Source organism: Rattus rattus, chromosome 7 (assembly GCF_011064425.1).
Source record: "Rattus rattus isolate New Zealand chromosome 7, Rrattus_CSIRO_v1, whole genome shotgun sequence".
In the NCBI taxonomy this organism is placed as follows: Eukaryota; Metazoa; Chordata; class Mammalia; order Rodentia; family Muridae; genus Rattus; species Rattus rattus.
The window spans coordinates 23,622,905-23,645,883 of record NC_046160.1 but is presented as its reverse complement, the minus strand read 5'-3'; the positions used below and the strand labels follow the sequence as shown (position 1 = coordinate 23,645,883).

Genomic DNA, 22,979 nt, shown 5'->3' with positions numbered 1-22,979 from the left:
TAACTAATTAACTAACTAACTAGCTGTCAAAAACAAAAACTATCCAGGACAGGCTGGGATGTAGCTTAGAGACAGGGAACTTGATTAATGTGTGCAGATCTCTAGGTTCAATTATAAGGAGACACACCCATGCGCACCCACACATGTGTATGTACATATCAAATATATATGTTATATATATGTAATATATATATATCTCAAAGGTAAAACAATATGGACATGTATATGAGATATGAGATTCATGATTCAAGTTGGAAAAGGAGATTGCCCACAGAGCTCTAAGAATCTGTCATCAGGCTTTTGACCCATAGCATAGAATTATACGTTTTCAATTATGAAAAAAAAACCCCTTAAACTTAGAATTCCCAATCTAGTAGAACTCTCAAATTTGATTAAGTAAGAAAGATATTCTCAGATTCATTGGGCTTGGGAAGGAGTACCACAAAAAGACTGAATGACTCCTTTGGATGAAACGCTCAAAGAAAAAGAGGACCAAGATCCAAGGGATCCTTCAAGAGACCTGAGAAATAAAGATAGCAGATATTTTTATTTTATTTTTTAATTTTAGGAATATGGATGTTTTGCCTGTCTGGATCCACACAATGCCCACAGAGGCTGGAAGAGGGTGTTGGGCCCTCTAGAACTGGAGCTACAGACATTTGTGAGCTGACACGTGGGTGCTGTGAACTGAGCCTAGGTCGTTTGGATAAGCAGTCAGTTCTCTTAACTATTGATCCATCTCTCCAGCGCAATCAGAGATTTTCTTTTTTGAAGAAAGGACTAATAATCATCTTTTAAAAGTAAAAGAAGGCCCAGGCAAAGAAAAGTCAAAGAAACCGTGAAACCTTGAGGCCAGAATCTAGAATTTAACCAAATTGGCAAGCCGAGGTTGGGACCCTTTGTGGGAGTCCCACAGCTGAAGCTGGGAATGAAAAACATTGTTATCAGTCAAGGTTTCTGAACAGGCTGTGACCAAAGTCGATTCAAAACCAAACACATAGGGAATGTGAGGTGTGTCTAGTAGTGCTCTGTGCTGCATCCCATGACTTCTCTACAGCCTTGACGTTGAAAACACACACACACACACACACACACACACACACACACACACAGGTCACCATAGCACCCAGCGCTCATGAACACTGTCCGAAACACTGTTTCAGACTGAGACCCTCTACAGATTGCAATGTTTTTACTGTATATACAAAGTTTTCTGCTCTCACAGAAACAATGTTTTAATCATGGAAGCAAAGACTTTTAATATTTTTCCTCATGTTATTCCTCAGAACGTACCAAAACAGCATATTTTTGGATGATGTTGTGTTAGACTAACAAATACACCCGTCTCATTAGCATGTTAATTAGCTTTTCTCTTTAATAAACAGTAACATTATATGGATAAAAGAGACTCATCTTAATTTTTATTTTATGTGCATTGGTGTTTTGGCTGCATGTATGTCTCTGTGAGGGTGCTGATACCCTGGATCAGGAGTTAATGACAGATGTGAGCTGCCATGGCTCTTCCTCTGGAAGAATAGCCAGTGCTCTTAACCACTGAGTCATCTCTCCAGTCCCCACAAAGTCTTACTTTCAAAGTTTTTTTTCATGATTTATCAGCGAGTGCTTTTATTGTGCAACTACTCTATTTTATATAAGTATGTGCTTGAGGCTGCATAAACATTTCTTGGGTGAAAAGGGGTCTGGATTGGGCAAGGTTAAAGAATGTTTGACAGAGACTGTAGTGCCAGCTTGAAGGGCGGGGTGAAGCGGAGGAACCAGAGAGGCACAAGGAACCCCTGAAGTACTGATGCGAATGAGAAACTACTCAGAATGATTTCTGCAAGTTATCGATAGGGACGTTTGATTGTATAAGGGAACTGCGTCCAAGGTTATAACCTTTCAGCTAAACCTCATCAGGCCACGGTAAGCTGATAAGGAGCGGACAAAAGGGACGGGAAACGGGAAATCTAAAGCAAGATACCTGTGGGTACAAACCTGACAGGTGTAGCCATAAAAATAAATGGAAAGGGGGAAACAGTGTCACTCATGAAGCAGAAAACACTAGGGCCGGAGAGATGGCTCAGAGATTAAAAGCATTTGGTGCTCTTGCGGAGAACCCAGGCCTTACTACCAGCAACCACATGGGGGCTCTCAACATCTGTAACTACATTTCCAGGGGACCCAACGCCCTCTTCTGGTCTCTATGGGAACTGCATGCATGTGGTACACATACATATATTCAGGTAAACACTCATACACATAAAAAAAAAAAAACCTTAAAAAAATCCAGAAACACTCAGATGGGTAAAGAGATCTGAAAATCTTAAGAAGATCCATCTGAACGTAAACACGTGGACATAATGAAAATTTTAAAAACCGAAAAGAGAGTATAGAAATAATAGAAATATAAAATGAAATTTGCAGAGTGTGTGTGTGTGTGTGTGTGTGTGTGTGTGTGTGTGTGTGTGTGTAGGAAGTCCGCATTGGCTTCAAAATTGTAGTCCTCCTGCCTCAGTCTCTCAAATACTAGGTTACAATCATGTGCCACTAACACTTAGGTATCAGTCTTAGTACGCAATAAGATAGAAATTAATACAAAAACACCATGGGGGACAAGAAGGGAAATCTTATGCTACCAAGTGAGGAGAGAGACAAGCAGAGAAAGCCATTATGGAATATAGCCACGAATACCACAGTTTCACAATACAGTAACCCACAGCTCACAGAGCAACAGGGAGAAATCCACAAAGCAACAGTTGGACCTTAGACCTAGTTCATAGATAGTTGATAGACTGGGAAAGGTCCCCCCCCCACTCTCTTTCTTGCTCTCGCTCTCGCTCTCTCTCTCATTCTACACAGGATCTTATCTAGCTGAGGCTGGCCTTAATTTGTAGTTAAGGATGACCTGAATTTCTTGGTCCTCCCACCTCTCTACCTTTTTAGTATCTCATTACAGGTGTGCGCCACCATGTCTGGTACATATGGTGCTCAGGATGGACTCAGGGCTCTATGCATACTGGGCAGGCACCCTACCAATTGAGCTACATCTGAGGCAGGCGTTTTGAACATCTAAAATCAACAGGGATTGGTACCCAGAATATACTAAGAAGATCTATAAATCAGTAAGAAAAAATAAACAAGCAAACTGGTAAACAAGGCTAGGAAGGCAACTGCTTGCAAAAGAGGAGAGTGAGAGGCTAACGGCATTATCACAAGATGCTCATATCCCCTAGCAAGCAGAGGATATGTCTGTTGGACTGGTGAAAACCAGGGGCCTGAGAGAGAAACCCCAACTGTAGATGAGGACATGGGCTCAGGAAGTGTCACTCTCTGCTGACAGAAGGGCAGGCCATGGCTGCACTGGGTCATATTAGGTGTCTGTCACCCTGTGAGTCAGAGATTCCTGATTCTAGTGCTCATCCTGGGGAGACACTCACACAGCTTCAGGTGAGGCATGGGGACCATTTTCTGTATTTCTAGTGGCGTGAGCTAGGGACCCACCCTGGTAGAGGGCATATGACCAGCTAACACATCCTGGCTTGCTCAAGATCTCCCTGCTTTGGTACTGAAAGTCTGTTTCTCTGGAGTCTTCTGCATCTCGGGCAGACCAGAATGGTTGGTCACCCACTGTTGGCTGTGTCCCAAGCAGCACTTTGCAACACAGATGGGACTTAGAAAGAGTATATAGTGAAAAATAGAAAAGAAAAATATTTAACACATTGTCATTGAAGTAAACAAACATATGCTTACGGCATTCCAAACCTTGCCAGAATGTATAGAGCACCAAGAGGGGTTTGTTGACTACATTAGAAGTGGGGTGGAGGGGAAAGAATGAGGACTAGGGAGAAAATACACATACATACACACACACACACACACACACACACACACACACACACATTCAGACCAAAACGCATGGGCAGCCTTCTAGGAGTCAATGAGATGTCCCACATAAACAGAAGTGAACAGTTTATATACTCAGTGATCTGAGTCTATAGTTAAACAAAAACCAAACAAATACTTCAGGGATTGGGGGAGGGGAGAACCACTGTGTGTGTGTGTGTGTGTGTGTGTGTGTGTGTGTGTGTGTGTCTTTTGATGCTCCCACCCAGAAAGCTAGCGTCTGAGAACATAGGCCTTAGAAAGGGAGAGTCTCGTGTGAGATGGGTATCGCTAAAGCTCTGGTGGCCTACTTACTCCATGAGACTCTGGGGAAAAACCCTAATGGCAACCCCACTGATTCCCTAGAGAGACTCACCCTGAGGTTTGGAAATCTGGTGGGTATTTTCTCTATAGGCGTCAGAGGGGGTCAGACGGGCGCAGACCTGGTGGCCGCCATTGCTCAGTTCTGTTACTTCGTGGGATTCTGCAGAGTGGAGGCTCCTCCCCTGCCACCCACCACCTCATTCCAGGAAGTCATTCAGCGATGAAGCTTCATGGGAGCCATGCAAGGCAGAGAGCAGTGCTTGCTGGAGAGGCGTGAGGACAGGGACTCAGATATCCTACCTCATCGAAGTCAGCCACATCCTCGCAGTTCTCCAGGACCCGGGAATAGAAGGACTGTCCTGTGGAGAGAGGAGATCCCAGAGTCAGACTTGTCTAATGAGCTGGGGCCACATCTCATCTTGAGAGTGTCAGAGCAGCATTTGACCCTACGGTCATGCAGCTCCTTCCAGAGTGAGGAGAGTCCCTACACATAACCTCTTGTCTGACCTTTTCCTTTAATATCCTTTAATATCTCTTATATTTGGGTCCACAAGCAACCCAGCTACCTGACAGCCCAGCCCGAGCAGGCGGACCCACTATGTCTGGGAAGACTGGCCCGACTCTGTAAAGGCCTGTTGTAAACCAGAAGCACTCCGAGTATGCGTGTGTGAGCCCTCCCTTTTTGTGTAAGCAGCACCGACCACCTCTGCCTCCCGCTAAAGCTGTGTGCCACCACACATGGTCCGATGGCCTTTCTCTCGGTCTGCTTTACTTTGTGTGTTGGCGATTTCTACTGGCAGGTTGAGCTCACATTGCACCTTTGGCTGGTTACACCAAAGTGGCCAGTAACCAGGGCTGGTAACTCTGACAGCAGCTGGCAGTTGCAGCACAGTGGTGACCTATGGAGAGCTAGAGGAGTCGCAAGCTCTGAAAACACAAGAGTCCCCCCAAACCAGCTGGTAGTTGTAGGCGGAGGGGTAGACCAGTTGACTCGAGGAGCTGTAGACACTAGGGGAGCTGCTGGGTTGCCTGCTCACGATTACTGTCTGAATTGAGGAAAAGAACCTTCAGCCTACGGTAACACAACCACTATATCCATGGCCATAGTCTCTCCTTCTCCCACTCTGTCTCCCTTCCCACTTCTGTGCCCCAGCTCCCTTGCAAAGAAGACAGGCTCAGGTAGCTTCTTGCCGGTGCCCTGCCCTTCTTGCCTTGCCTGTGGACTCTGCCTTCCTGCTGGCTCATATAATAGACGATTTGAAGCGAACATGGGTGTCTCAGACCACCCTCCCTACTCCACATTGCCTCCTCAGATGAGGGCTGTTGAGTGGAAAGGCCAAAATCATCTTTTTTCAGACCTATCCAGACTGGATCAAGCTACTGGAAGAATCGAATTAAGAGAGAGCAGGGGCAGGTGGAGAGGCGTGGGCTGGCAGTGACTGAAGGTACCAACTAGTCTGAAGCACACTGAGAAACAGTTAGTGTGGACTACTTGATGTACAGAATCATGGGGACTCTAGGTAAGAAGACAGACAATGTCCACAGTATCCCACCCTCAGGGAACTGGAAAGGGGAAGCCACAGGCTTGGAACTGACCTGTCAATATCATATAAAACATACAGTGTGTGAGGTATAAAAATGATACAGACAAAGAGGGTGCACACTGTTCTGGAATGGGATGGGATCCTATGAGAAGGGTTGTAATTTCTATCAGGAAGAAACCAAGTAGAAGATGGTGAAATTATTACTTAACAATTACTTACTATTCAAAAAAGGTGGCACTATGATAGGATATTGTTTCTTAAGCAAAACAACTCCATACATATTTCATATATTCTTGCAGAAAGACCGCAATTGCTAAACAACCATCTCTGTGGAGCAAGGGGTAGATACTGTGAAGCATATACATGCTTCGGGCCTTTACTGATGTGTATGTGCACATTTATATGTATATATACATGTATATATATATATGTATATATGTATACACACACACACACACACACACACACACATATATATATATATATATATATATATATATGGATCTTAGAATTGTTTAGCTTTCTGTTTGCTTGTTTTATTGTTTCTTGAAGACCGACTCTATCTGTAGCTCATGCTAACCTTTACCTCTCAAGACTTGACAGAGTCTACCAGATACTGGGATGTCAGACTTGTGCCATCTCCTCTGGCTCTGTATGTGTGTGTGTGTGTGTGTGTGTGTGTGTGTGTGTGTGTGTGTGTGTGTATGTCTTGTGTCTGTGTCTGTGTCTCTGTGTGTCTCTGTGTGTGTGAGTGTGTGTGTCTTTATGTGTCTGTGTGTCTGTGTCTGTATGTGTGTCTGTGAGTCTGTGTGTGTGAGTGTGTGTGTGTGTGTCTTTATGTGTCTGTGTGTCTGTGTCTGTATGTATCTGTGTTTGTGTATGTCTGTGCCTGTGTCTGTGTGTGTGTGTGTGTGTTGTGTGTGTGTGTGTGTGTATGTGTGTAACTAACAATGAAACAAGGCCCTTATGTATACTAGACAAACACTGTCTCTGATTTGTATCCCTGGCTAATTAAAGATTATACTTTACTTTTGTAATCAAAAGAGAGACACATTTAAATCCTCACCAACTTCAACCAGTGGTCTGTCTTATGGAAGTCTTTTCTCAATTTGAGCACAATTCTGTCTGGGAGTTAGTATGGGCTGGTGGCCATGGTTGGGTGGCCAAGTGATTTGGTATTAGGGAAATATGCTGTGCCCTCCTCTCTTAGAAGATTCGAAGACCCTTCTTGACAAGCACTGGGCCAAGGAAAGGTGGGATGAGCCCTCTGACCCTCACCATCACACAGATGAGAGAGGCGAGCAAAAAGGCTTGGCCAGGTTTGTTCCCTTAGGAATGAACTCTGATTTTTCTGGTCTCAGTGGCCTCATCCTGTTGGTTTTGAAACAGTGCGGCACTATAGCCTGGCTTTGAAAACTCAACTGTCCTCCAGGTGTGAGCCACCATGCTCAGAATAGAATGGCTATTCTGTTTAATAAGAAATTTCTGGGGGCTGAATGGCTTTTATGACACAGGAGGGAGAGATGGCCCCTGACCAGGAAGCCAGGGGTTTGAAGTTAGGTTCACATAAACAACTCTGTCTGTGTGTGTGCGTGTGTGTGTGTGTGTGTGTGTATGTGTGTGTGTGTGTGTGTGCTTAATGTGTATATGTTTAATGTATATGTATGCTGTACGTGTGGGAGGGCAGGGACATGTACTAAGTGTGTGTGTGATGTGTGTGTGATGTATGTATGATATGTGTGTGATGTGTGTGGGGGTAGGGACATATACTAAGTGTGTGTGTGATATTGTGTGTGATGTGTGCATAATGTGTGTGTGATGTGTGTGAGGGGCAGAGACATGTAGAAACGGTTGCCTAGTTGCATCTGAGATAAAGACGGCGCTGCAGAAACCCAGGGAAGTTGTATACACAGAAAATGGATGGGAAATAGACAAGACAGGGAAGAGTCTTTAGCACTAGCCAGGGACAAAACAAAAGGGAAAAAAATGGAGAAGAGAAAGCTCCAACAGAGGGGAGGGTAGCATGAGCCATCACACCTGAGCTTCGAGCCTCTGCTAATTTCTCCCTCAGGCCATACACACACAATTTAATTCCGGAATCAGGTGAGCACTGGTGTGCATTGGGCTTCCCCAAGGATCCACTGCTCTGAATAATCAAAGGCCTTTTCATCCTGTAAGGTCTTAATGAGCCTCAGATATGGCTGTGCTCTGGGGTCTCCAGGAATGAAGAGCTGGGAAACCCAGCCATGGGAGGGCAGGTGAGGTCTAAGAGGTGCTGTTGGGTTTGAATGTGCATAAAACATTCCTCTGTTGCTTCTCATGGCCCTGTGGAGGGGACGTGAAACACAGTGAAATTAGTCACTGTGGAGTGTATGCCTCACAGCTCAGCTCCACTTGGAGATGCACTGAAAACCTCATTGTCTAGGGCTCTGGGGATGCAGCTGTGAGGAATAGTCTCAGACAGGGAGCTGAACTCTCTCTCCCTCCATATACCTGTAATATATTCATGCCAATATAAATAAATGTTTGCTTAAACAAATCATGCAGAAACAGTGCAGAGAGAGAGACGCCCTGAGAAAACAAAACACACTTTGGAAGAGCTACGTTTTGGGAGACTTAGCAAGCAGTCCTGTCTTTCCTGGGGGAAGCTGGAGACTGTGAACCTCTTCCTACTCGAGTTCATTTCCACTTAGAGCCCACTTCATCCACCACTAGTCTTAGAGATTGACATTTCAGCTTCATTTTTAAATGGCCTCGAACAAAACCATTAAGAATTCCTAATGCCCAATCCCCTTTCTTGCCACAGGGAATCTGGAGACTAAAGCTTGAAAGAAAATCACCTTTTCCTTGAGTGGAGAGGGGTCAGGTGAGAAGGAGGTTAGATGGAAAATTGAACAGCACCCTCGCTCCCTCCGATGGCCGAGATGCTTGGTTTGAAACGGTCCCCTCCCCTGCCAGTCAACGTAGAGCTGAGCTCAGAATGTCATTAAAGACCACACTATCTGATATTCCCATGACTCGGAGGGTTCAGGATCTTAATACAATGAAACTTTATGTCATTTGCCATTTGAAAATACCCTCCCCCTGCCACCCTGTTATATGCAGGTGAGCCGAGGGCTTGCATTATGTGCAGGGTCACTGATGCCCTAGCTTCTTACGGGATGTGATTTCACAGCACAAAATACGCCACCCGCACAGACTGAGTTCTCTCTTCCAGTTGGTCCTGCTAGAGACAGACCTTTGAGACAAAGCAGGCACAGAGGGCTGATGGCCCGTAAGTTCCTTCATTTCCACAGGCAACGAGAGGTCTTCCCCTCCCCAGCCTGTGTCAGCCCTGCCATTCAGCCCTCACGGAACGAAGCTGAACTGAGATAATTAGAATCTTTAGGAGCTTATTACAAGCCACAGGGAGAGCATGTCAGCCTCAGAGAAGCTTTTATGTAAGGTAGAATTAGGCTGCCGGCATGAAGTGTGGGCACAGAAGAGGGGGAAATGAAGTCCACCTAGCCAGGCAGGGCGGCTGTTACTCAGGCATGAATGCAAATAACAGAAGAAGAACAGGTTCTAGATCACCAAGAGTTTGGCCAGTGAGGCGGGAAATCCAGGCAAGAATGTATATAAATCTTCAAAGAACATAGAGCTAAGGAAGGGGCTAAGTCCTGATGGTGGTGGGAGAAATGCAGTCCCCAGAACGTAGCCATTGAAGGAAGAACTAAGTAGGGTCCCGAGGAGGTAGGGGTTCAAAGTCACCCTTAAGCTACTGTCTTAGTTTGGTTCTTCCTTGCTGTGAATAAAACATAGGACAAAAGAAGCGTGTAGAGGAGGGAGTTTCTTTGGTGTACGTCTGTACATACTCCATTACTGAGGGAAGCCGAGGCAGGCCCTGGAGGCAGGGACCTGGGGGGAGGCAGGAACGGAAGTAGAGGCCTTGGAGGAATACTGTTTACTGGTTTGTTCCTCATGGCTTGTAGAGTTTGCTTTCTAATACATCCCAGGACTACCTGCCCCGGATAGCAGCATCCACAGTAGCCTGGACCTTCCCACATCAATCATCAGCTAAGAAACACCCACCGTCATGTCCACAGGCCAATCTAATGGAGGTCGTTACTTAACTGAGGGTTCCCTTTTCCAAGTGACTTTAGTTTGTGTCAAGTTGACAAGAACTAGCTGACGCAGTTACATAGAGAGTTCAAGGCTAACCTAGGCTACAGAAGACCTTATATTAAGAAAAAGAAGAGGAGGAGGACGAAGAGGAGGAGGATGAAGAGGAGGATGAAGAGGAAGAGGAGGAGGAGGAAGAGGAGGAGGAAGAGGAGGAGGAGGAAGAGGAGGAGGAGGAGGAAGAGGAGGAGTTGTTCTGGTGCTGAGAGTCCAGGGTGGGTTGGTCACCATCTACAGTGCAAAATAGTCTCAAGACAAATTCTAGCTTCAACCTGATTTTGCTAAGAGCTAGCCCTTAGGTCACTGTTACTCCATGTGACCTGAGAGACTGAACAGAACACTTTCCCATCCAGTCCTGCCCTAATTCTCTTCTTGCATTACTTAATATCGGCAACACTTCACTGTTCATTTCGGGAAATGGGCCCAGCGGAGTTCCTCAAGGGCCCATCTCCTCCACTGCTGTCATGTGCTTCCTGTTACTCCATAGCAGCCCTGAGACCTCTCTGCGGCATCCTCAGTCTCTCCACTCCATGTCAGCTTCCATCCTCCGAAGACTAGCTGCATTCACAAGCTGCAGGAAGCAGGGCATGACAGCTCTGAATGCAATGGAGAGAGCAAGACTTCAGCAAGGATGGGTAGGCGTGGTTAGAGCCCAGGAGCTGGGGGGACCATCCACACACGGTTCTTGCATCATCATCTCAGTTAACCTGGGAATAACCATGCTGGACCAGTTTAATGTCTTGGAACCTTGGGGCAGTCAGCAAGAGGTTTCTTTGAAGCACGTCTAAGCATAAAACCAAGTCTTCACAAGCACAGGGCCATTATGTAAATATTTGAAAGTTTTTATTTATTATTACTGTGTACGAAAGCATGATGATTGCTTGGGTGAGGGTTGAGTACATGTGGAGGTCAGGAGATATCTTTGTGGAGTCGGTTCTTTCCTCCCACATTAAAAAAGGACTCTAGGACCTGAATTCATAACTCCAGGCTTGCCACAGAGGAGAGGAGCCGTCACAGGCTCGGCCATCTTTCTGGTCCTGCATTGTGTAGAAAGGAGCTGTGGCTCTTACGCCAGCTCTGCCACTTGGTAGCCACACGCCCCCAACCTAGTTACTTCTCTCTGACTCAGTCTCCTCACTCACGAAATGGGTAGAGGGTGGTGTTTAGAACAGCATTTGTGCATCTTTTATTACTAGGCAGAAAACAGTCACCATTCCACGGAACAGCCCTGTCTTTGCTTTAGGCCATTAAGTCATGTGCTAAATATAAAAGTTGTCTCCTCTACTATGAATTACATTTATCGTGTAATTTTAGCAGCATATAATTAGAAACAATTTTTCACTCACCTGTAATATTATTCAAGTTTTAGGTATTTTAAGTGTGATTATGATTTTTTTTTAACTAGGCAAAATTTACATCTACAGATCTTAAGGGTATATTTTAATGAGTCTTAATAAATGCTCATGAGTGTTTAATTACTACAGTCAAGATATAGAACGTTTTCAGTTCTTTAATATATTCCCCAGACCCCTTTCCCAGATAATTTCTACCTGGCAATGTCAGCTTTTAACCACTGCTCTGATTTCTATCATCAAAGACTGTTTTTTTTTTTAATCCCATCATAATCTTTTAAAGTTTACTTTTATTTTGTGTGCGAGAGTTTGATCTGCATGTATGTAAATGCACCGCATGCATGCCTGATGCTCCTGGAGGTAAAGAATGACATCAAATCCCCTGGAACGAGGGCGAGCCACCATGTGGGTACTGGGAACCGAATCCAGGTCCTCTGCAAGAGCAACGAGTGCTCTTAACCACAGAACCATCTCTCTTGCCACAGTGTTTTTCCCACCCTAAACATCATTCATATGGTATTTTATAGAAGGTGCTTTCCCGTGTGTGTGTGTGTGTGTGTGTGTGTGTGTGTGTGTGCCTATGTGCATGTTCATGCATGTGCATGTTCATGTGTGTGCATGTTCATGTGTGTGTGTTCATGCATGTGCCTGTGTACACATAGTCAGGAGAAACAGCTTCGTCAGTTGTTCCTCGAGTGCCTTTCACTGTGTCCTTTGAGACAGGATCTCTCATCAGCCTAGAGTGTGACAAGAGGGCTCGAGTGGCTGACTATGCCTCCCAGCACTGGAATTATAAGTACTTGCTACCAAGCCTGGTGGATTCGAGGGATTAAGGCCAGGTCCTTGTCCTTACAGGGCAAGTGCTTTACCAACCAAGCTATTCCTCCAGTCCCCAGATGTGCTTTTTGTGTGTCTAGCGTCTCTTAGTCAACGTTTTTCTGATCCATTCACATTGGTGCATACAGCAGTATAGCTGTTCTCAGCGTCTGAGGGCTCCTGGAACCAGTTCCCTATGGACATCGAAATCTATGGGTGCTGGAGTCCCTTGTACACAGAGACTTACATTTGAATTTAATTCACACACACCTTTCCATGTACTTCCCATTGCTAGACCACATATAGTACATACAATGTAAATGCTTACAAATGTAAGTAGAGTATATTACATAGGAAATTCTGACCAGAGGCAAGAGCATGTTCAATGTAGATGCATTTTTCCAATCATTCTTCTCAACCCTCACATATAGATCTCATCATACGGTGGGACAATCTATTCATTCTCATGGTCGGATAATATTCTGTTGTATCGATAGACCTCAGTGTGCTGGGGTGTTCTGTTGATAGACAGTTAGGTCACTTCTATAGCTAGACGGTTGCTTCTGTTGGTTTTATTGACGTAAGTTGTCAAACTAGAATTTCCTGGGGAAAGGGAACCTCGATTGAAGAATTACCGCCACCAGCTTGGCCCGTGGGAATACAGCATTTTCCTGATTAACAGTTGTTACGGGAGAGTCCCGCCCACTGTGGGCGGTGCCACCTCTGTGTGGTCCTGATGTGTATAGGAAAGCAGACCGTTAAGGGAGAGTACCGCCCACTGTGGGCGGTGCCACATCTGCGTGGGCCTGATGTGTGTGTAGGAAAGCAGACCCGGCAAGCCACGAAGAGCAAGCCATTGAGCAGCATTCGTGCCTTGGCTTCTCTCGAAGACGGACTAACTTACAAGCTGAACGTGCCCTTTCCTCCACATGCTGCCTTTGTTCCGTGTCTTATCACAGCAATAGAAAGCAAGCGGGGACAGCTAATATCAGTAAATCTGCTGTGATTAAAAACGAAAACAAAAAACAAACAAACAAACAAAAAAAAAACCCAGCAATTCTTCTTGTAGACATGTAATTTCATCTTTCTTGGGGAGATACCTAGGAGCAGAATTGGGGCACAATGGCTACATTTATCGGAAACTGCCAAGGAGTTTTCTGAGTGATGGCTGCATTTCACAGACTTACCAGTAATATAAAAAAATCCAGCTATGTCACATTCCATAAGCATTTGATTAGTGTGAGACTTTTACTTTTCTGGTTATTTGTGCCTTCCAGACAGCAGCTCCCGTAACTTTGAAGTTCACTGTTTTTAGTGACGCTTATTATCATTTTGGGGTTGGGGGCTTATTCTATGAGAATCTGCTCAAGTCTCTGGAGCCCTTTAAAAAGTTTGCCCATTTGACTTTTTATTGCTGTGTATATTTTCTTCCTGTGTGTGCTTTGCCCTCCTGTATTCTTAATTGTATTTTATGATGAATAAGAATTTTTAATTATTAGAAGATCTAACTTATTAGGTTCATATTTTTACAATGGGCGGTTTTTTTGTATTTTCTTTAGGAAATTTTTGTGTAATCCAAGAATATAACAAATGCATTTTAGAAGTTCTTCTAGAAGCTTACAGTCTTTGTTATTTAGCTTTAAATTTTATTTTAATTTTTATATGTATGTGTGTGGTGTATGTACATGCCTCTGTGTGTGTGTGTGTGTGTGAGTGTGTGTGTGTGTGTGTGTGTTGCACACCTGTGTGCATGTGCAGAGGCCTGAGAACGGCATCGTGTTCCCCCACCCCAGCACCTCCCACGTTACTCTTTTGAAGCAGGGTCTCTCAATGACCCTACAGTTCATGGGGTTTTTGATTGTTTGTTTTCCCTAGATTGGCAGCCAGCAAGCTCCACCCATCTTCCTGTCTCTGCTCCTCTGTCTTGGCCTTCCTTACCGGTGCCTGTGAGACTACATCCAACCTTGTCACATGGGTGCAGAGATCTGAGCTCTGCTCTTCAGTGTTTACGCAGAAACACTGTTTACCTCTGAGCCATCTCTCTCATTCCCGTTCCCTCATCTTTGGAAACAGAAACTCTCCATACAGCCTTGGCTGTCCCAGAGCTCACTCCGTAGATCAGTCTGACCTCAGACTCAAAGAGACCCAACTGCCTCTGCCTCCAGAGTGCCAGGATAAAGGTGCGCTCCACTCTGCCCAGGTCCCTTGCTCCCTTTAATGCTTAGCTTTAGTAATCTGTCTTAGATTCCTCTTTGTGGGTAGAGTGATGTAGGAGTGTGAAGTTCATCTTTCCCAGGTATGTCTCTAGTTCTTTGAAAAACCTATTACCTTGACTTCAAATCATTTTTATGCCCATGAGATACACTTCTGGACGCTGTATTCTACCCCTCTGTCTATTAGCTAGTCTTGGGCTAACGCTGCACTGACTTGGTTCCTGTGACATTATAGACTTTTAATCAAGTAGTAAGACTCCCAGACATCTCTATTTTCAAAGTTGGTTGAGCTATCCTAGATCCTTGGCACGCCCACACAGTTTCAAAATCGCTTCTGGTCTACAAAACAGCCTGCTGTAGCTTTTGTTGGGACTGGGCTCATTCTACAGAGCAGTTAATGGAGATCTGGTGCCTTTACCGTATGAACATTCCTCCCACTGACCAGTACACTTGCTCTGTATTTGATGTTCTTTGGTTTCTCTCCAGTGTTTTATTTATTTTTTATGCCAACGCTTTTGACAAAACTTATTTCCAAATATTTTATACTTTATGCAATTGTAAACATAATTACTTTTTAATTTCTTCATTCCAGCTGGTTGTTTCTATAGAACTATTTGTACGTCTCAATCCCGTGTCCTAAAAAGTTGCTAAATTGCACTCATTAGAGTAGTTTTCACACAGGTTTCTTGGGCTTTTCCATCTAAGCCAGTAAGGTCTTCATGAAAAAAATTTCCCCTTTTCCTTCCCAAGCTGTGTGTTTTGTTTTTCCTGTCTTATAGTTTTGGCTAAAATGCTACTTAGTAACGAACAGAGCAATAAGGGAAACAACTTTGTTTCACCTGTAATTTCCATGTTCAGGTTTGTGGAGTGTGAGGTTAGCTGGATAGCAGGCGGCAGTCCTTTATCTGATTAAGAAGTTTCTCTATTCCTGCTTTGCTGAGTGCATATTGAATTTTGTCTAATGATTTTTATGTAACTGTGGGTAGAACCATGTAGCTTTTCTCAGTTATTCTGCTTACATGGTAAAATGCTTTGATTTTATAATTTTAAATAGAACTTTGTTTTCCTGGGATAAAACTTGTGTGTCAAGATGCACTGTCCTTATCTGCTACTTCTCTGTTGGCTATTTTGTTAAGGGATTTTAGATCTGTGCTTATGAAAACCATTAGACACACAAGTGTGTGTGTGTGTGTGTGTGTGTACACACATGTGAGTATGTGTATGAGTGTGTGAGTGTATTTGTGTGTATGCATGTGAGTGTGTGTGTGTATGAGTGTCTCTGAGTGTGTGTCTGAGAGTGTGTATATGCATGTGAGTGTGTGTATGCATGTTAGTGTATTTATGTGTGAGTGTCTGTGTGTGTATGCATGTGAGTCTGTTTGTGTATGTGTGTGTGTGAACATGTATGTATATGTGTATTATAGTGTGTGTGTGTGTGTGTGTGTGAGAGGAGAGAGAGAGAGAGAGAGAGAGAGAGAGAGAGAGAGAGAGAGAGAGAGAGAGAGAGAGAGTGTTTGGGTGTGTAGGCCAGAGGTTGGTGGCTTCCTCAGTTGCTCTCCACTTTATGTGAGGATTCAGGGCCTATCCTGGAAGCTGAGCTTGCTGATCGCACCCAGTTACTCTGCTAGGCAGCTTTCCCAGGGACTCTGTCTCTACCTCCCGAGTACTGAGACTACAGGTGGCTTCCATGGTTGCCCAGCTTTATGTGGGCACTGCGGATCTGAACTTCAGTCCTCACACTTGTGTAGCACACATTTTATCCAGAACCCCTCTCTGCTTTTGCAAAATTAGAGCTTGTGGGGAGGAAGCAAGTGTCAAACCCAGAGCTGCACACGAACCAGGTATGTGTTACAGCCCCAGTCACTGATGGTTCCTAATTGCTCATTTGTGTTCTCCTTTGTCTCAGGTTAGAAAGAAGACCATTATTTAATTCTCAAATACTCTGGAATTTAAAAGATACCATAATGCTATTGATTTTATAATGAATTTCATTATGGTCAAAGACCATACATACCCTGTGTTAATGTGCCAACCTGAGGCCCATGGGCCGTCCATGCTCCTTAGTAGCTATGAATACAGCACACATATGTAGATGACAACATCCCATTTTCAAAAGGTTGGACCTCCCTGTCAGTGTACAGGATGTCAGTCTATTAATTTTCCCTTAATTATCAACGTGTACGTATGGTATGTGTATGTGGTTGCACATGCCACACGCGCATGTGGAGGCAGACGACAACATTATGGAGTTGGTTTTCTCCTTCAATCTCCTGTGGGCTCTGTGGTTCAAACTCAGGTTGCCAAGTTTGCTGAGCCATCTCCCAGACCCGGGCGTCACCTGGGTCCTGCAGCACGTTGCCTGTCACGATGACAATACCCTGGATATTTAAGATGAGTGTGTGTTCCTCAGTTCTGGGCGTAATACCTCAGAAAACCCTGTTAGGGTGACATTGGTGGAGGGGTTGTCAGGTCCCCCATCTCCCTAATGACTCTCATCTGCTTGTTGGCAATTTCCTTTGACAATAACCATCGGTGTTGATAAAGAGTACTCTTCTTTCTTATTGACAGGGGAGAGCACAGTACAACAAAGGAATTCAACTCAAAATTAGTTGCCCTCCCCCCAAAAACATAGTCCTCAAGCTTCTTACATCGTGTCCTAAAGTCCAGCTGCTCACAGCGCTGGACTCAGGAGACTTCCTAGGGCTCCAACCCTCAGCTAAGCAAAGGCCCCTCAGCCACTATTTTTTTACTTCCCGTTATTCCTAGTCAAGGATCGTCCCCATTTCCCCTTCCTCACCCTGCTAACACCCAGAAAGTCAGACTCAGACAGGGCTCACTGAGAGGTGGCACAGGGCAAGGATCTTAAGCCATATTTGATCTTATTGAAGCCCATTTCTCGGATGCAGCTCAAATCTTCTCCCGTGTGCTGATGTCACTGGGTCCCAATTTTCAGACAGAATCATGGAGTCAGAGAAGGAGGAAGTTGCTGCCTTACAGACCAGGGTAGGGCTAGCAGACACTGGGAGGTAGATTCTCCCAATACAGAGGCAGAGAGAAATGCTTGCAACCCCAGTAAGCCACAAGCTGCTCAGAGAACCCATTCTGTGCCAGGTACTAGGAATATAATAAGGCACGAAGGGAGAATGACTGTGTTCACATTCTCAAATGGAGCAAAAGCATTGTTACAAGCACAATGCTGATTTTATGCTAAACTTTCACATAAAAAAAATGCAGGGGCAGGAGAGATGGCTCAGTGCTCTTCCAGAGGACTGGGGTTCAATTCCCAACACCCACATGGCAGCTCACAACCATCGGTGTCGTAACTCCAGTTCTACCGAATCTGAAACCCTCTCCTGGCCTCAGCAGGTATGCACATACAGACAAAACACCCCTACACACAAAAAAATAATGAAGTAAGAATAATTAATAATGGAAGCACGAATGGGCGAGAGCATCACAGGGTTTCTGTCGAAGGAGATTTTTCTAGAACTGTGAAACATGGGTCAATGTGAGATCTGCATGTCTGTGTGGCCATATGACTGCCTTTCCCCGTGTCATATGCGATGGTGTGCCTCCTTGCTCTAGTGGTGTTTGCTGCTCCCTGAGGTGGGTGACTAAACCAAGGCGGAGCCATCTGAGAATGGAGCATCCTTAGAGGATGTGCTGGCTGCTCTGTGTCAACTCGACACACTCTAGGGTTATCTGAATGAAGGGAAACCTTAACTGAGATAATGCCTCCATAAGATCTTAATTAGTGATCAATAGGAGAGGCCTAGCCCATTGTGGGTGGTGTCACCCCTTGGCTGATGGTGCTGGGTTCTATAAGCAAGCAAGCCAGGGGCTGGAGAGATGGCTCAGTGGTTAAGAACACTGACTGCTCTTCCAGAGGTCCTGAGTTCAAATCCCAGACACCACATGGTGTCTCACAACCATCTGTAATGAGATCTGATGCCCTCTTCTGGTGTCTGAAGACAGCGACAGTGTACTTATATATAAGAAAGCAAGCCAGGAGAAGCAAGCCAGTAAGCAGCACCCCTCCATGGCCTCTACATCAGCTGCTGCCTCCAGGTTCCTGTCCTGACTTCCTTTGGTGATGAATAGCATCTTGGAAGTATAAGCCAAATAAACCCTTTCCTCCCCTTGCCCTTTGGCCATAGTGTTTCATTACAGTAATAGAAACCCTAAGACATGGGGAATCCAGGGGGAATCCAGGGCCTCTATCTTTCTCTACGTGGTAGGGAGTGGTGTGCCTTCTTGAAGAATGGCACATAGGGACACCTTGAAAAAAAACAGAGTTGGGAAGGCATCACAGTCTCTTGGGGTGGGGTCATCACCTGCCCTCAGACTACACAGTGACCCCCATCACTCACTGACCAGCAGCTCCTGGAAGTGGTCAATGCTCCAGTCCTGAGGGTGCCCACACAGACACTCACAGTTTCTGAAGTTTGGCCTGATGTCTCCGTGTCTGCCGGTATTCAGTCAGGAGGCCAGAGGAGGCTGACTGCCCAGAGAAGTATATGTGTGTATATGGCTGCAAGTATATGTGTCCCAAGTATCATTTTATCCCACATTATTTCCTCATTTTTGCCTGGGACTCCACATCTGAATTCCAGCAGGGTCATCCAAGAGGCAAGGACAGGGATGGTCTTGGTCTTATTTGAATTTATTGATCCCTGCATCTCAAAATCCCAATCCCTGTGTCCACAAGTCACACCTGCCCTCTATCCGAGGTGTCCTCTCCTTCCTTCTCAGTTACTCGTCTCTGAGCTGCCTCTCTGAATAGCAGGTCACTTTTTCCCATCTAGCCATCCCTAGCTGTACCCTGCCCCAGCTTCCTCTCTGCAGTAAGGAACCAAATGGAAAGCTCTTTTCCTGAACCAGATCTTAGCCTCCCACAACCCCCCTCCATACATTCTCCCCACATCCACCTAGCAAACAGAGTTCAAAGGCTTCAGTGTGCCGCCAAGACCCACGGTTAACCGTTTTCCAGCCTCGGTGCCTCATGGCCAGCTCCTAGAGTTCTGGTTCACCCCCGTACACTACACCGCACCAAACTTTTTTTCTTTGCTCTTTTTTCCATTTTCTCACATGCATGTATATTTTGTATGAGTGTGAACACACGTGTGCTTGCTTGGGGAGGCCCAAGGCTGCCAGGATTCATTCTGTATCAACCGCCCACCTTATTCATTGAGATAATCTTCAGTCAACTCCAGAGTTCACCCATATGGCTACTCTCCATGTCTAGCCTGCTCTGGGGAGTCCCTGCCTCTACTGCCCCAGGGTGGAATTGCAGGCCAGCCACTGTATCCTGCGAACATGAGTTCTGGAGCTCTGAACTCTCATGTGGCGAGCACTGTAACCATGGAGTCACCTTCCCAACCCCACACTAGTCTACTCTGTAGGCTTGACCCTGCCAAGATTCTCTGGCCCACACTCAGGGACAGCTCCCTGGCAGCACGTGCCCTCCTTCCATTGACATCCCCCAGACCCCACCCGTTTTGGCAGGGTGGCTGGATGGGTGCTACCTCCAGCCTCTGTCCTGTCTTGTCAGGGCTGCCGATCTCCTGCAGCAGAGTCCCTGGCCTTGCTCTACCCTGGCACCTGAGCTTCCTTCTCTGCAATCCTCTGTGCACTCACGGCGGTGGTGCCAGGGTCCTTCCGCCCTCGATGGCCTCTTTGCTGTCCCCCCAGGGTCTAGAGCAGAGTTTGGCACATGGATGGTTCTCAAATACTGTTTGTGGATGAATGAAGGACTGGGTGAACGGATGATTAACTGCTTGACTCACAAGACACATCAGAAGCAGCTTTCCCTGAGCTGGAAAACAATTCCCAACATCGAGGAGACAAAGGAAATTGCCGTGGACCGAGTGCTTGGCAGAGCTAAGAAATTGCTCATTTTTAAGGAACAGTAAAATATATGGGTTTTTTTTATATCTATGGCTTGAATATTTCTACATGAAATAATAGATTTTTTTTCAGGGTAATTGAAAGGAATTAGAAGGGGATCTTGAACAGGATGGGACATGAGCAGAGGGTGTCAGAACTGCAAGGGACTATGCTCCCTCCTCTTGCATATATCTGAAGCCTTTATTACCATGTTTTTTTGTCTGACCAAGGAGTGGGTGTAGGTAGAAGAAGGTAGCTTTTTTTGTTGCCAGCAGAGATGGACATGATAAGTGAGCCTTGGCTCTGGGGAATTGTTGGCAGGTCTGCTTTCTCTCCGTACATTTCCAGCAGCGTTCACTGCAAGCCTTTGTAGCAGATGATTCGACAGTCATTTTCATAGCATGAAAATACCTTCTCCTATCAAAGCAAAAGGGCTAGGGAATGTTCTGGGTGGAAAATCTGCTCCCTACCAGGTTTGCATCTGCTCAGGGGAAGAGGGGGAGAGGGAGGAGGAAGAGAAAGAGGAAGAAGAAGAGGAAGGGGGAGAGGTAGGAGGGAGGAAAAGAGGAAGGGTGGAAGGAGGAGGAAGAAGCTCTCAACACCCTGGGGTTTAGGCAAGAAGGTGTTCCCCAGATGCCCCCCAGGTATCGCCCAGGTGTCCCCCAGGTGTCTCCCAGGTATCTCCCAGGTGTCTCCCAGGTGTCCCTCAGGTGTTTCCCAGGTGTCCCCCAGGTGTTTCCCAGGTGTCCCCAGGTGTCCCCAGGTGTCCCCAGGTGTCCCCAGGTGTCCCCCAGGTGTGTTGGAGGAATGGAAGGAAGCTAGGACTGCATTCCTTCTATCTACGTCCAAAGTACAGCACTGTGCCCACACCTACATGGGATGCAGGTGCTGTTCTTGGGGAGCCCCTCTGTTTTCTTCTTTCAGAGAGAGGAACACCTGCCCCATTCTCCAAAAGCAGAGGTGCTAGGATGGCCTAGGCAGTCAGGGAAATATTGAGGATGGGGGCTTTGGATAGTCTGACTCCCTTATTCAGAATGGCAGAGATGGTTCCAGAAAGAAGTCACAATCACAAAACAAACAAATAACAAAACCTCTAGGGTAAATCTTGTCCTCCGGGCACACTCACCTCCATTCCCCTGCCTCTAGCCACCTGTCTGGCCTCCCAGCTGTTCTTCTGGCTGGGAGTCCACTCTGTCCCTCCATCTACAGTAGTTTTCTCCAACAGCCCATCCTCACGTCTCCCGTATCTAGGTAAGCAGATGCAGCGCTTTTACAGGCCAACCTTCCCTCCCCTTACAGGAAGCGCTCCCTGACTGTTGCGTCTCTGAGTGACATGGTTACTGGGTTGGACCACCCCCAACACTTGCTGAAGGACCCTGAAGCTTCTCCGAGCTAGAGGCTGATAGAAGGAACGTGAGCTAGTGTTCTTAGCTCTTGGCCCCTGAGACCTCTTTTCTTCAGAGTATACTCTGTAGCATAAAGTTCTGGTGACACACTGAACTTAGTCAAGCAGTGACGGGGTGGAAGACTTTAAGCCCATCCAACAGTAAAAAGAGTGGTACACGGTACTGCATGCTTGTAGTTCTGTCATCCTCAGCTACAGTGAGTTCAAGGCCAGCCTGGGCTACACGAGATCCTGTCTCAAAACACCAACAAATAAACCAAAAAATCAGAGACCTCAGAGAAGAAGGTCATTTCTTATGGTGGCTGCTTGAGCTGAGATCTGCTCTCTGCTGTGAGGATCCTCAGGAAGCAGCAGAGCTCACAGAATGTGACCTGTGCCCACAGTGGAACTGTGGCAGAGCTCCAGGAGGGTATACAGGATATGGAAGGGAGGGGGAAGACTTCCTGGAGGAGGTGGCACATGAGGAGGGCCTTGAACTATGCACAAGATGGACATTTGTAAGTCGGAGGATGGGGCTCATTCTACAACAAAGAAGTACACAGTCTCGAGCAGGAAACCCTCGGCACCTCGAGAATCAGCGTTCAATGTAGTAGGACGGAAGCTGGGGTGTGAGGAGGGGTGTAAAGACGAACCCCCACAGGAAGCCTTAACTACAGAGGACCTGTACCAGCAGGCAGTCCAGGGGGAACACGTGAAAGTCTGGAAGGTTCTCAACCTTGGGTTTTGGCAAGAAGGCTCAGGGGAGAAGTGTAGAGATGACAAGGTACCACTGGGATCTGGCAGTGGGGGCCAGGGCATCACGGGGGCTGAGCAGAAGTCATAAAGGCAGGCAGGCAGGCAGACAGACAGACAGACAGACAGACAGACAGACAGACAGCTCCCACCCTGTGTTCTGTGGCTCTGGTGATTACTTGAAGTAAGAACAGAGAAACTGGAAGCCAGTGAGCATCCTGCACCCGACCTACTCCTGAGCTGGCTCCTGCAGACCGTAGGCCCCTCAGTGCAACGGGCTACTGTATCCTATTTGCTGCTGGGAGGCCAATGCTGAGTGAGGCAGGGTGGAGTCCATGCCTCTGTTTCTCTGCAACCTCTCAGAGCAGGGCCTTCCTCTCCTTCACCCTTAGGTCCCACTCCGGCCCCTCACCCCATCCGCTGCTGGCTTTATTGGAGAGTTTTGGAGAGGAGGGGCATTAAGCTCTATTTTCTAGTTTCCCCCCAGTACAGTGCGGTTTGATCATGGACTGTTGATGTCAGGAAAGCATGTCCTGCTGCTGGTCAGTTCCCTCAGAAATGGCGGTGTTAGCTGGTGTTTTTGGGGTGCCAGTAGTTACCGCCTGCTGTGCACCTGGTGAATGTCTGAGCATTCTCTTTTTGGAAATCTGACTGCAGTCTTTCT

At 46.2% G+C, this 22,979-nt stretch overlaps 1 protein-coding gene across 2 annotated transcripts in view; it reads right to left on the bottom strand.

Annotated features, from left to right (window-relative positions):
- Positions 1–22,979, bottom strand: part of Otof (otoferlin) — a 95,786-nt gene that overhangs the window by 70,639 nt on the left and 2,168 nt on the right. For both annotated transcript variants that reach the window (XM_032909046.1, XM_032909047.1), the window contains exon 2: positions 4,507–4,565. In XM_032909046.1, the coding sequence (XP_032764937.1) occupies positions 4,507–4,565 (59 nt within the window). The remainder of the gene's footprint in view (positions 1–4,506; positions 4,566–22,979) is intronic.